Below are 15,025 nucleotides of genomic sequence, written 5' to 3'. Positions count from 1 at the left end.
CATTTTTGGATTTATTCACACACTTTAAAAACATTTATTGAAAGTTTTATTCTTTTTACATGTTTATTTACAGCATTAAACGTTGAAATGTATATTGTAATAGGCTGTATATTAACTTATTGGGAGAAAACTGGTAGTTCTATGTAAAATCAGATGCTGAGCACCCCCATATCGCCAAAATGGCATGATCCTTGTTTCACTGCGAAGTTTCAACTGTGAGATTGACAGTCGAATCAAGCTCCGCCCATCGAAGCATTGAATCTTCCACTATTCGGGGTCAGCCCTACATTATGCATCGTCATGTCAAGTCAAGTCTATCGTCACAGCCCTTGTGTTCCCACCGCTTTTGCAACACAAAGTGACGCCCTTGGTTTCAGGTTGTAAGCTCCTGCAGACATGCACACTGACACTGAGACGGTGACTTGTATTTGACGGATCCTCCAGAGGCGGGTGGACATCCTGACATCTATAAACTACTGCTGGGTAACAATTACCTGCTCAAAATACCATTGATGGTGAAAGCTAAAAATAGTGCGAGCACACTTTTGTTCTTCTTGCAGGCTACATGGACATTATTAACAACTTTTTAACCACAGACAGTGAGGGCCTAATTAAGATGGCTATGTTTACTCAAGTACTCTATTTAAGTACATGTTTGACGTAATTTTACTTAAGTGTTTTAATTTGTGTTAATTCATTCTTCTACTCCACTACATCTCAGAGGGAAATATATACTGTATATACAGACCACAGGAGACAGACAGCGACACTTGGAAAATCAATCAATCAAGCTCCATGTTAAAAGCTTCTTTGTTATAAACCAGCTGCTACTGAAGTTTTAACAACACTAACAGCAGGGCAACCTCTGCTGTCAATGCACGCCTTTGGTCCAGACAGAAACATCTCCACTGGATGGATTGGGATTCGTCTGGAAAATAAGACATCAGTTCACTGAGTATAAATCCTAATGATTTATATTTGTGCATTTGAGTGAAAATGTCGTGACAAATATTAGATTATCATGAAATTTGTTGTTTCCCTCAGGATTATAAGTCATAACTTTGGTAATCAGATCAAAATTATAATGTGTCCAAGTGACGCCATAGTGACTATACGTCCAAAACCACATATTGTTTTTACATTTTTGTTTGTCTATGGATCAAACAAACATGGTACACATTAATGAGTCAGCTTTAGAGGTGTTGGTAGGTGTTGTTTTAATCTTTGGACAGAGCCAGGCTAGCCGCCCCTGCTTTCAGCCTTTATGCTAAGTAAAGCGAACAGCTTTCCAGTTTCAGATCCACATTTAATGCACAAATATGAGAGTGGTGTCAATCTTCTCATCCAGCTCTGCAGAAAAGCCAGCTCGTTCTCATTCCCAGGGTGTACACCTATGCCCTGTCATGTCCTGCGGCATCTGGTACCGACGCACATGGCGGCCTTTAGCGTCGTTAAGGCTAAATAACAGGAAAGTCAGAGTAAGGAGGTGGTTGGGGTGGACGGGTGGGTCAGAACTTTTATCCACCACACCAGTGTTCGTTTCCCGTGTGAAACAAAAGGTCAGCGTTGATGGTTTTAAGTGATATTATGTAACGTCTTTAACTTGCATAATTAAGTAGTTCTTTTAACCCGAACCATGATCTTTTCCTAAACCTAACCTCAGAGGAGAAGAAAGAGAGCCAGGTCAGGAGCCATGCTGGCCCAACTTTGACTAAATTCTGCTCATAAAAATCTGGTGGTCACAAAATGGGATACATATTGACCAGACAACAGAATTCAGAGACTGTTGTGCCCACATCGTTACAGAGACCTGACTCAACATCCCGGATCCAGCACTCGGCAGGTGGTCCATGTTCAGAGCTGTCAGTGCATGACTCCGGCCAGATGAGAGGAGGTGGACTCGATGATACTTGGTGCTCAAACGCAGTCAAGATGGACTCTGTTTCCCAAATGTCAGACTGTTTATTTTGAAGATGAAACTTTCATATTGTCATCTGGTTGCTGCTGTTTACATTCACTCAGAAAAAAAAGCACTGTGGAATGTTTTGGGGTGTATATGTGTATATAAATAACTGTATTGTTTAATATGTTACCATATTTTAATATAGGCCTAGACTTAATTACATGTTGTGTGTGTAGCACGAAGGAACTACAAATTTGGTTTCGTTGTGCAGCCTTGTGCTGTACAATGTCTAATAAACAACCTCGTACCTTGTATTTATTGTTACTAACTTGAGTACAAAAACAATACCAAGGGGCCTTGGGATGAGAATGGGTTGGGAAAGAAGCGTCTTTCCCAAAATGTCAAGCAAACGTATTGAAGCAAATGTATTGCTTCAAACATTTTAACTAGAACGGGGATTTTATTTTGTAGTACAGTTGCTTTTTTGTGTTACTGTGAAAGACTGGATCGCTTGAGGCATCTAAAAGCTATTCAAACCAAATACTTAGAGAAGAAGAACATCATTATTTGGTTGAATTGATACACAATCTGTTCTTCTTTAGACACTATGTGAGTAAACACTGATTTACTATAAGAAACCAGAATCATCAGTATGTTTGTTCAGTTTCATTATGAGAACTGTAGCAGAACTTTAGAAACACACATTCGCACTCGAGTGAAGTTGAAATGAGACTTTTGAGAACACATCCATCACTTGTTCCCAGCGTACCCTGCTGTGATGGATTTGTCTGTACAAAAACACTCCTTGACTACCATCATTCACAGCAGAGTGGTAAACAGCTGAGGAAACCCAGACTGACTTCAGATCAGAGCTCTGCTGTTTTCATAGACGCACATCAGACAGGATGGAGGTCTCAGGGACGGCTTCTGCTTTATCTGTGGCTGGAGACTGACAGGAGATGCTAATTTGTGTCAGATAATAGTGCTGTTTCTGTTCAGAGTGCATTTGTTTTTCATTTAGAAAGACAACATTAGGAAATAATGTCTTGTTAGCAGCTCCTCTACGTACACAACAGACTCCTCTCCCTTGTTTCCACCCTTGTTACTGGACGCTACTACAAAGATTTGTTAGATAAATTTTTGCAATACGGCATTTTGCACGAATCAACGTTCTGCATACTTCTTTATGTCCCATGTACACTTTATTTTTCTTTTTGCAATAAAGATTTAAGGAGGAAAAAAGATTCTGATTATTCTGTAATCACATGAACACACCTTCAGTCATCCAAAAAATTGTCTTTGTCTGTGTCTTTTCCTAAACACTTTTCCTTGACCTCGATGGAAAACGCCACGAGATCAATGAAAGATGTGAAGGGGAATTCATAAGTACTTCGGAAAAGACAACCGAGGTGCAAAGACAATCAGAGTGCACTTACACTAAGCTAAGTAATTATGTGACAGAGGATGTCACTGACGTGGGTCTGATGTGGTAAATCTTTCTATATTGAACAGAGATTCAGCTGGTAGAGATGGACTGGATATTCTCGTACAATTTATGATTACAACATGTGTGAAAAAATAGATAATAATCAAAGGAAATGTTAAAAATAAAGAAGTTGATACACTTTAATCAGGGGTCACAAAAAATATTCTTTAAAATGTAACTGTTTAATTTTTATGTTAATGTGACAGTGTGTACACATTTAATAAACCAGTAAAAAAATTAAGGCTGGAGCTTGCCTTATGTATGTGAAATCAGATGTGTCACGTCACTCAAAAGTTTATCATTACATTTGAGTTCAGTAATAACGTCTTTAGGCAAAATAGTTATAGATTGTTCCGTGTTGGGGCGGCATGGTGGTGCAGTGGTGTGGGTTCAAACCCTGGTTTCCCCGGCCTTTCTGTGTGGAGTTTGCATGTTCTCTCCGGGTGCTCCAGCTTCCTCCCACCATCCAAAGACATGCGGACTAGGTTAATTGGTGATCCTAAATTGTCCTTAGGTGTGAGCGTCAGTGGTTGTTTGTCTCTGTGTGGCCCTGCCATGGACTGGCGACCTGTCCAGGGTGTACCCCGCCTTTCACCCGATGTCAGCTGGGATTGGCTCCAGCCCCCTGCGACCCTGTACGCAGGATAAGTGGTTGACGTTGGATGGATGTTCCGTGTTGTTAGACAAACTTCTTTATGTCCCTTTAAAAAACTGACAAAGAGAAGGGCAATAAAAGTGCCTTTTATATCTAAATTCTGTCAATACATGTGGAAATGCAGTGATGAAACTACAATGATCTGATGGAGGACATGTCAGTCATGTTGATCGTTTATGTGAATGGGGTCGCTTTAAATGTTGCTGCCACTTATCTCCTTTAGTTTCGTAAAGGACGGTCCAATGTACCTTATGTTGAAGGAGATAAGAAAGGAAGCACTCTTCCTTAGCATTTAGAGATTTCAACCACCACATAAATACTTCTGGGTTATTTCACTCTGTTACTGTTCGACTGCAACCGGAGCCTGTCGCTGGCAAAAATAAGAACTTTTTGTGGACGCCATTTTGACTGGTGCAATTTCCCCGAAGGAATACGCTGCTGGCTGAAACATCTGCTGCACAGATTCAAAACATTATACAACCAACATATGTGTAAAAATAGAGGAATCATCCTATAAGTACACCCCCACAGAGCCCAGCATGACTGGTGACTCTCAGTCCGGAGATTTTGATCACATTTTAGTGTTGGATTGATTTAAAATTTTAGGAAGGCCATGAGAAGCAGTTGAATGCTCCGGGAAATGCTCCTAAGTGGAGATAAGATGAATATGTTTTTTTACATTTACTCATTCACACGACCCCACTGAGGTTAAATAGCTGAGTTTCCCTGCCAGTCAGTCAGAACTGAAGAAGTCCTTTGGATGAGGGACGAAACGTCTTCCAGTATCTTCAACCAAGTCCAGTTGCCCTTGATTTTAACCTTCGTTGGATTTACTCATTTGACACTTTTATCCAAAGTGGCAAAACAGCATACAAGCATCAACAAAGCGTCAATACAGCACGAGATCTACAACTGACAATACATACTAGTAAGAGCTGACAGCACGTACGGCATCAATGGGGTAAATACCTAGGGAAAGAAGTAAGAGAAACAAAATAGTGCAATCAATACCAGAGAATTGTAAGGGGTTAGAAGAAGAAGAGCACAGGAAGTGCATGTTAGGAGTTAGAGGTGTTACCAGAGGAAACGTTCTCTGTAGAGTTTTCAGGAGCTTCTTGAAGTTAGAGAGGGACGCCCCTGCTCTGATGGCGTGTGGTAGCTCGTTCCACCATCGTGGTGTCACAGGTGAGAATAGCCGGGACTGGGATTGCTTTGTGTGAAGGGATGGCCGAGCCAGGCGGCGTTCGTTGGAGGAGCGTAGCGGGCGAGAAGGAACGTAAACTTGTATTATGGAGTTTAGGTAGATGGTGCAGACCCAGTAGTCACTCTGTATGCAGCATTAGTGACTTGAATTTGATTCTGGAGGCCCCCGGGAGCCAGTGGAGGTCACACAGTAATGGAGTGACATGAGTCCTTTTGGGCTGATCAAAAACCAGACGCGCCGCTGTGTTCTGAACCATTTGTAGGGGTTTCACCGCACAAGCTGGAAGACCTGCTAGGCGGGGATTGCAATAGTCGAGGCGAGAGGTAACCATGGCCTGTACCAGAAGCTGGGTGGTGTACTGAGTGAGGTAGGGCCTGATTTTCCTTATGTTGTGTAAAGCAAAGCGGCACGACCGAGAGACAGCAGCAACATGGTCTGAGAAGGACAGCTGGTCATCAATCATGACACCCAAGTTTCTCACCACCTTGGTTGGAGTGTTGGTTGAGGAGTCCATTTGTAGTTTGATGTTATGGTGGATAGACTGCTTGGCTGGAATGACCAAGAGTTCAGTCTTAGAGTGGTTTAGTTGAAGGTGGCAAGCCTTCATCCATGCAGATATGTCCCAGAGACAGTCCGTGATCCGCGCAAGGAAGTTGGGTCGTCTGGCAGGAAGGATAGATAGAGTTGCGTGTCGTCAGCGTAGCAGTGATAAGAGAAGCTGTGCGAGCGAATGATCGGCCCCAGTGAGGTGGTGTAAATTGAGAAGAGAAGGGGCCCTAGCACTGAACCTTGGGGAACCCCTCTGGATAGGCAGTGGGAGGAAAATAATTGTCCTCGCCACAAAACATTGTAGGAAGGATTTTTTTGTCAAACTGCTGTTTCCAAAGTAAAAAATTTTACTTGCATGCTCGTTTCATACGAGTGTGTTATGTAAGAATCTGTTGCCCGAACACGCACCTGCAGACTTGTTAACTGCTAATTTGACAAACTAAACTTAACTCCAGGTCTACATACTTTGCTTTTTCCATAGATGTCTGCTGCCTTTAGCAATTGATGCTGATTTGCGAAGATCCTCTTCATGTTTGTAACAGAAGCTCGAATCAACACGTTTTCATTTAGGGTCACATCCCTGGACATCACAGAAGGGGACTGAGGGAGTCATCATCCAGAAGTAGGCACAGCCTCCCACTCTTTAATTAATTTGTAACAGAATCCTGAAAAACTGCTATAACAAAATAATAAATCCCTTTAAAACTCACAGCTTTTAAATGAATTTGTCAGGATTCTCCCTTTACACGTCAGCAGCTCGTCTCTGTAAAAACATCTGACTGCTGTGGTTGTACCAGGTTGGCACTACAGGTTTGGTTTTCAATCTCCAGCTTCATTTCTGTGGTCTGATAAGATCATTCAGCCTCCAGGCGACATCGTCACTTCATGCTAAATTAAACCACTTCTCCCATCACTGTGAGGCTCTCCACCAGTATCCTCCTCTTTCTCCCGTGTCCCAAAAACCCCTGCTGTCATCTGCCTGGTAATTGACAGATGCCACACAAAGTGCTGAAGTGTTAATGGCTGGCCTGGTTCAGCTGCCTGCAGATCAATAACTCATCTGGTCATATTTATACAGTACATACAAGAGCTGCCAGCAGAATGAATGAATGATGAGTGCTGAAATTACACATGATCGAAGACAGCTGGAGAAAATGTGACTGAAAAGAATCTAAAATGCAGTTTGAAGTCCTGCAAAAGGTTATTATAGTTTGTGTTTTTTCATTAGTTATTTTTACCTTTTTGATTTCATTTTAGTTTAGTGTTTTTTGTTTTTTAAATGCTTAGTTTTAAAGCTTAGTGCTAGTCTTTGGGACTAAGATAGATTTCATTTCCACCAAAAATACTAGCCTCATGTCAGCCCGATGAAATAAATCTACAAAGATAAACAAAAGGCTAACGTCATTTTAGTTCATTTTGCAAACAGTCAAAACCGTCTTTTTGTAAAGCCTTGTCTTTTTATTTCAGTTAACTAATGTTTTTTCACACCTTGTCTTCGTTATTTCATACGTTTTTGTTAACAATAACCTTGCTGGGACAATAACAAAAATGCAGATTAATGGCAGCCCTCAAAGACACACATTGTATTACAGTATTATCATTTTATTATTTTATTATCAAAAGCTGAAGTGACCGTGTACAAACTGATCCCATTTGGTCCTTTAGAGCCTCGAGGAAAACTCAAGACATCAATTCTGTAAAAACTTTTTATTTTACAAAACAAAAAATGTAGGCCAGAGATTTTTTATTCAACTGTCATGAACAACAAACAAAAAACAAAACTAAGCTCCGAAGGATTTAGAAAAATCTAAATGATCTTGAGACACAACGGAAATCCAGGGACCGTCCCCTCTCCCACTCAAGAGTCTCTTTGAGTCCCCTGGTTGAACCTGGGGAACTACTTCTTGGCGTATGTGATCTTCATGGCGCAGGTCGCCGTGATCCTGAAGCCCTGCAGCGCGTCTTTAGCCACGCCCGCCTGCGTGTCGCTTTCAAACTCCACAAAGGCGATGTCGTGTTTCCCCGGGACGAGCCGCACCTCTTTGAAACCAGGAAACCTGCAGAGGACAAAAATACAGAGGTCAACACACACACACACACACGCGCACACACACACACAGTCAAGACAGTGAACACAGCACTCACTGGTTAAACAGCATGGAGAGCATCATCTCATTGGTCTCTTCAGGAAGGTTATTGAGGAACAGGATGTAGTTTGGTGGGTTGTCCGGCACCTGAGAAGCCAACAGAGATCCTGATCAATAATCTGTTGAAGGCGGGTGGACATCACACCCAGTGTGACTGCTCGGCAGATTATTCATTTGTCTGATTTAACCCTGAGCTACATGTTTGTTTGTTGTTTTGTGTATGTATGTATATATATATATATATATATATATATATATATATATCTCTCTATCTCATCAAAAATTGCACGAGGACACACCGAGATCCGTTTCACAAAAGCTATTTGTGATCACAAACAGGCAGTGGTGGACGAAGTATTCAGATCCTTCACCTAAGTAAAAGTACCAATAACACACTGTTACAAGTGAAAGTACAGTATTTTGATTTAGCTCATTTTGATCTATATTTTGTATCAGACTGCTACTAATAACAATTTTCATTATGAATTCATCTGCTGATTATTTTCTCCATTAATCGCTTGATTGTTTGGTTTGTAGATTTTGCCTTCTCAGTAACCCAGAGCCCAAAGTGACACCTTCACAATGCCTTGTTTTGTCCGACCAACAGTTCAAACCTCAACATTATTAACAAACATTCAATTAATTAAAAAAGGAAAAAGAGCAAATTTTCACATTTGTGAAGCAGGGACCATGATCAACGATCAAAAGAGTTTCCAGGTCATCTTCTGTCAGTCGACTAATTGTTTCAGCTGTACTTGTATAAACTGTTGGAGTGGAATTTACAACAAAACGTATTCTATAAACTCTTCATGTGTTTCTGTGTAAAAAGCTTCATTTGCAGAGTAACTACTAAAGCTGTCAGTTAAATGTAGTGAAGTAAAAAAGTCCAACAACACTGAGATGTAGTAGGAGAAGAAAATACTCAAGTAATGTACTTAGTTAATGTCCACCACTGCACATAGTGGCATAATTGTTCTACATGACTCCAAGTCCCAAGTATGGCCTTAGTTGTGATCAATGCAAGGGATCAAAATTATGTGAGAAAATAAACCAAAATCTTCAGTTTGTGCTCCGGTCGACAGTCTTACCTGCGCTGCAGGGGAGTGCACAGGTGCTGCTGATCCCTGCAAGCAAGAAACACAAAAGGATGACGGTGAACAACAGGCAGGACTACAGAAGCACAGACTGCGTTCAGAACAAAGTTGACCAAGAACAGGAGGGGTCAGTATCACAATTCTGATCAATTCAACAATAACAGTGCTCTGATCGACCTTTCCAGTGGTTTTGTTCCGACTTCTGATAAAAGCATGTTTCTCTCTTATCAAGGAAAGTCAGGGTGGACAAACTGACTGCTTACACTTGCATTAAAACGGCAATACGACGGTGAATCAGATGTCTGTTAGTTAATTCGGTGTCAGCTTAACTAGAGTTTGTGCACGTTAGCTTAAAACGTGCAGTTTTCATAATGGCACATGCTCCGTATTTTCCCTAGAAGAATGCCCGATGATAGTGTCAGGATATGAAGAGTTTAAAAAACATTAACGGCTAAATCTAACACTGTGGCGGCTGAAAAATTCAGGTAAGGCTTGTTTCGTCAAGGAACCAAATCGCTGCAATATCACACACACTCACCCCTCTGCCGTGCATTATGCATGTGACAGAAAACTTCCCAATAGCACTTAGCAATAAGGAAATACTGGTGATTTTAGCCAACAGATCTCCATTATCTTTGAATCAGGACTTCAGAAACTTATTCTAGAAGAAACGCCAGAGTGATTTGGATTTTTCTCAAAATCATAAACGCAACCCTTTTGTTTTTGCCCCCATTCATCATGAGCTGAACTCAAAGATCTAAGACTTTCTCTATGTACACAAAAGGACTATTCTCTCAAATATTGTTCACAAATCTGTCAAAATCTGTTAGTGAGCACTTCTCCTTTGCTGATATAATCCATCCACCTCACAGGTGTGGCATGTGGTGTGACTGCAGGAATGTCCATCAGAGCTGTTGCCTGTGAACTGAATGTTCATTTCTCTACCATAAGCCGTCTCCAAAGGCGTTTCAGAGAATTTGGCAGTACATCCAACCGGCCTCACAACCGCAGACCTCGTGTAACCACACCAGCCCAGGACCTCCACATCCAGCATCTTCACCTCCAAGATCGTCTGAGACCAGCCACCCGGACAGCTGCTGCAACAGTCGGTTTGCATAACCAAAGAATTTCTGCACAAACTGTCAGGAACCGTCTCAGGGAAGCTCATCTGCATGCTCGTGGTCCTCATCGGGGTCTCGACCTGACTGCAACTTCGCACAACCATTGAAGAGGAGTGGACTCGAGACCTGCGCGGGACATTTTTCTTGATCCCGCTCCTGCTGATTTTGTGACCATTAACGCCCACACCAAACATTGTGACATGCAGAGTAAAATAAGGATACAAATGTTTTGTATGTCTGCTCAACGTTCAGAAAAAAACGGGAAAGCGGGACCTGCAGTGTATTTTTTTAACCGCCCGCTCCCTCCCGCAGCAGAGTTAAAACCGCCCGCTCCCGTGCAATTTGTGTTGGGTCCCGCGGGATCCCAAACCCAATGCAGCTCTTTAGAGTGGACCAACACTCCACAGGCCACAATCAACAACCTGATCAACTCTATGCGAAGGAGATACGTTGCACTGCGTGAGGCAAATGGTGGTCACACCAGATACTGACTGCTTTCCGGACCCCACCCGGATCCCCCCAATACAGTGAAACTGCACATTTTGAAGTGGCCTTAGGCACAGATTTTGACAGATTTGTGAACAATATTTGAGAGAATAGTCCTTTTGTGTACACAGAGAAAGTCTTAGATCTTTGAGTTCAGCTCATGATGAATGGGGGCAAAAACAAAGTGTTATAATTTTGTTCAGTATAATTAAGATCTCCTGTCTATAACAGCAAGGAGGCAGGACTGCTTGTATGAACGAGATGCTGTTGTGTTCAGAATAACGGCATTTCAGCTGCAGCCCAAGTCATGATGAAATCTTAACATATTTCATCCAGTGGAATATTTCTCATGTTCTCATTAACACTGAGTGCAGATGTGGTGTGTAGTCCATGTATACAGGGTAATGTCGAGTTAACCACAAAGATAACTGCTCGCAGCAGTTTAGAGATGCAGCATAAATTGCCATGACAGAGGACCTCGGGTAAAACCGATTCACCTTTTGTAGTACGGGTTAATCGGGAAGTTACATCTGAAGTTACCTGGATAATCCAGTTACCTCCATTTCGTAGTACAGGCCACTGGTGTTAAACTGAGGCACAGCTAATACATTTTCATTACTATTTCAAAATGAAAAGTAGAAAAACAACTGTTTAAAATCTGACATTAGTGCACGGGTTTCACAATAAGATTAAATATTCATGGTTAAATGGGTTTAAGAACCACATTTCCCATGAGGTGCAGCAGTGAAGTTACATTCTAACATGAATAAGTGTCGACAGCCTCAGCTCCTCTCATCAGAAAGTTATTACAGAGGCACATCTGCTCTGCCTACTCCAAATCTTCACCAACCAATTTCCTGTTGGAAACCCTGTTAGAGGTCCAGCACGTGTGCTGATGAAGGAGACCGACTTGTATATTTTCATCCAACATATCCCAATTTATTCTGCAGTGAGGTGACACGCTGCCTCCCTCTGCTGCTCAGAGAGATATTCACATTCACACACAGATAATAAATGCCAAGAAAGATGATAGATAAACAGGTTTTTTGAAAATATTTCTTCCAGCCTGCTCCTTGTTTTTCCCTCCTAGATTTATTATTTATTATTTATTATTACAGCCATCAGTCTCACTGTTAAGTGACAGTATTGTGTAAAGTTCAACGATTCAAACTTCACCAGTATCAAGGAGGGAAAGCTAGCTGTTAGACAGTGTTGGTGTGCTGTAGTTCACATTTGTCAGACGAAACTAAACGAAATATATTCGTCAACTACCTTTTTTCCCCTGACGAAAACCAGACAGCGATGATGTCCTTAGACGCCGACTGTGACTATATTAACATGCAATATTGTTGACGAAAAGTGACCAGACTAAAATGTAATTCATAAAATAAAAATGTTAATAAAATCTCTCTCTTTTTGTCAGTATAATGAGACAAAATATTTCAGGCCCTATTTTGTCCCTCTAAATTTTCACTTGAACGGTGTTTTCAGCGTGTTTCCTTCTTCCTGTGCCGACCGGGGCGACGGCTGGTGCGCAAGGAAAACGTTACGGTGAAGGATGTGAACTCTGGTGATGAACACAACATGCTAGGGAGAAAGAGCTGCCCTAAAAACATGATTTTGACAGCTGCTTTATTGCCATTAATCTCTACATGTCATGGATCATGCGGAGCGTCAGATTTCATCTAGCCAGACGGAACGATCTCCTGTCCCTGCTCCGCCCCACTCCCTGTTCGGTATGGGTTGTGTCGCTAGTACGACCAACGCGCTGTGTACAGCCACAGCTGCTGTGTGAAGTGTAATTGTAGGAAAATGGATAAATTTAATATTTATTATTATAACTATAGTAAGACAAACATGCCTGATACTTCCACAGTTGGCCCCAGGCCTACATGCTTGCAGCTATTAATGATTCAGCAGTAAGAATCACAATCACAAAAAACTGAGCTCCCCTGAAAGCTATGTAGAGTTCACCCACTGATGTGGTTGTAAGATTTTTGGAAAAAACACTACGAACTTGAAGCGGCATATCAAGGCGAGGTACGTTAATGTCTCCTTTGTAATAAAAACGAGAACAAAGCTAACATTCAAATCATCTCTCTATTTTTGGTTCGAGCAGATTGACCAAAATGCGAATCAAAATTATACTAAGTGAGTTAGAAAAGTCTAAAATGATGGACAATGACTAAAACTAGACTAAAATACTTTTGAATGATGATGAATTAAAAGATAGAGATCAGATGTTATGTCTCTGATGTTAAACTCCTGTAAACCTAAACTTCAGGTTGCTGACAGCAGCTTCACTCACCACTGCTGGCTTCTTTGTTAGGCTGGACGCTGACTCCGGAGCCTTCTTCTTCTTATCCTTCTTTTTGTCCTTGTCGCCGTACGTGCCTTTCACCTTGGCAATGACCTCGGAGTCAGTCTTTGCGTACTGTATCCTCTGGAAACCAACAGGACACAAGTCAGTCAGTTAAAGCCCAGCCCTGTTCTGGTTACTGACATCTTACATTTCTGTAGCCGCATGAAGAAAACCTGCAATTAACTTTACTGTGAGGTTTCATAAAAGGTGAGAATGAGAAACATTACAGAACTGTGTTGTTAAGTCAAACATGTCAACACAACTACATTCAACCAGCATACCACTAAAAGAAAAACAGAAGTCCCCATCAGACTGTCCAGCTGATCAGTGTGAAAACAGGGTGAACACAGTGTCTCGTCCTACCATGGGCTTGTTGTAGAACGGGAAGCCCTGTAGTTGCCTCAGAGCGTTGGTGGCGGCGGTGAGCTCTTTGAAGACGACGAAGGCCTGTCCCCTCATCTTCATGGTCTTCATGGCCACGATGTCAACTACCTGACCGAACTGAGAGAAGAGCGCGTACAACGCCCGCTTCAGCTCTGCAAGATAATAAAAATAATCTTTATTTTTAGGGCACTTTTCAAAATCAATATTACAAAGTGCTTCACAAAGGCAGCTAAATAAAACTGACTCTGCCGACCTGATTTCTCAAAGTACGTGCCGACTAAAAGGTCAAAGATAGAGGCCATGAAGAGCCTCAAAAGTAATCAATACAATGTTTTAATCTATTCTTAAACATACTGGGACTCATTATGTATGTATTTATGCTGTCTTTTATATGTTTCTAACTTGAACTCTTATGATGCTTCTTGGCCAAGTCTCTCTTACAAATGAGATTAATCATCATCAGATAAATACATAAATAAAACTTACCTTCTTTCTTGACTTTATCGTTCACATTGTTGATGTAGATGGTGTGATTTGGTCTGATATCCATGGTGGAGTCTGAAGAATCAACAGGAGAGCATGTTAACTGTCATGATCAACACAAATGAGACATGAAACACGTCCGGAAAGTCTGATTAAAACTCAGCCGGCTGGAGGAGCTAACGCGCAAAACTGTATGATCATATTTCCCATCCTAAGTGTTTATTTAAAGTTTACAGTAGGTTAGATGCCCAGTTTAAGCTAATATTAGCATGTGTTAGCTTAACGCTCATTCATAACGTTAGCCTAGCACTTAGCTTTCAAGCTAACTTAGACATCTAGCTAAATGCTACTTTAAAAGTGGTCTAACACAATAGTCTCTTATATGAACACAATCCATAGGTATTTATCACCTATGCCAGCGGTTCGGTAAATCCGCAGACAGGTGAGGTGAATTTAAAGCTGTATATAAACTCACCTGCTTTCCACTCACACCGCTCATACGAAACACAGGAAACACAAACTGTAACATTCGCTGCTGCTTTAGCGCATTTTACTCTCTACCACCCTCAGCAGGCTAGGAGGACAACTACAGGCGACATGTGGCATGTTCAGTTAAAATATTGCCGCTGTGAATCACATTATGACACTTGCTGTGAGTACTGTGAGACGAAGTATTCAGATCCTTTACTTAAGTAAAAGTACATATACCACACTGTAAAAACACTGCATTACAAGTAGGCTACAAGGTAGATTTATTTGTCACATTACAACAGGTTGTAAAGTAGCCTACGGAAGCCCTGGCCATCTATTCAAATATTTTTATTTCCGTTTTCCCGTGATAATCGGATAATTTTCCTGTGATCCATGATAATATCTATCTTCATTTGTTCAAACACTTGTTCATGTCTGCAATTGGTCATCTGCTGCTAAGACCGCCTATTTTATGTGAATGCGCTCATGGCTGGATTGGCTTATCCAGTTGATAACCAGCTTCGTGGGACTGCTTATCCTGATCGTGATTGTTAGGGTTAGTTAAGCCAGATAACGCAAAACTCGCTTTGTGGTACAGACCCCTGAATCCAACTGGAACCCAAAACACAGAACAGACAAAGCAAACTAAACAACTGAAAATCACTGTCAACTCAACAAGA

General features: G+C 41.5%; 1 protein-coding gene across 2 annotated transcripts; it reads right to left on the bottom strand.

Moving 5' to 3' along the window:
* Positions 1 to 7,378: 7,378 nt before the first annotated feature.
* snrpb2 (small nuclear ribonucleoprotein polypeptide B2) lies at positions 7,379 to 14,438 on the bottom strand. 2 transcript variants are annotated; one of them, XM_046043119.1, is made up of 7 exons: positions 14,350 to 14,438; positions 13,878 to 13,949; positions 13,371 to 13,543; positions 12,954 to 13,088; positions 9,033 to 9,068; positions 7,943 to 8,031; positions 7,379 to 7,854 (listed from the first exon to the last, which is right to left on the bottom strand). In XM_046043119.1, the coding sequence occupies exons 2-7, from the start codon at positions 13,939 to 13,941 to the stop codon at positions 7,695 to 7,697; spliced, it is 657 nt and encodes a 218-aa protein (XP_045899075.1). In that variant the 5' UTR covers positions 13,942 to 13,949; positions 14,350 to 14,438; the 3' UTR covers positions 7,379 to 7,694. The 2 variants fall into 2 exon arrangements, with proteins under 2 accessions (XP_045899075.1, XP_045899076.1); XM_046043120.1 differs by lacking the exon at positions 14,350 to 14,438 and adding an exon at positions 14,285 to 14,309.
* Positions 14,439 to 15,025: the final 587 nt, after the last annotated feature.

Source organism: Micropterus dolomieu, unplaced genomic scaffold (genome assembly GCF_021292245.1).
Source record: "Micropterus dolomieu isolate WLL.071019.BEF.003 ecotype Adirondacks unplaced genomic scaffold, ASM2129224v1 scaffold_21, whole genome shotgun sequence".
Lineage (NCBI taxonomy): Eukaryota > Metazoa > Chordata > Actinopteri > Centrarchiformes > Centrarchidae > Micropterus > Micropterus dolomieu.
Note: the sequence above shows the minus strand (reverse complement) of the source record. Positions and strands in the feature narration are given on the sequence as shown.

Excerpts from the sequence above, each read along its gene's own strand:
- snrpb2 (XM_046043119.1), bottom strand. The coding sequence starts at position 13,941 with ATGGATATCAGACCAAATCACACCATCTACATCAACAATGTGAACGAT. Across the intron at positions 13,544-13,877 it reads CGATAAAGTCAAGAAAGAAG|AGCTGAAGCGGGCGTTGTAC; the intron begins GTAAGTTTTATT and ends ATTATCTTGCAG. Across the intron at positions 13,089-13,370 it reads CGTTCTACAACAAGCCCATG|AGGATACAGTACGCAAAGAC; the intron begins GTAGGACGAGAC and ends GTTGGTTTCCAG.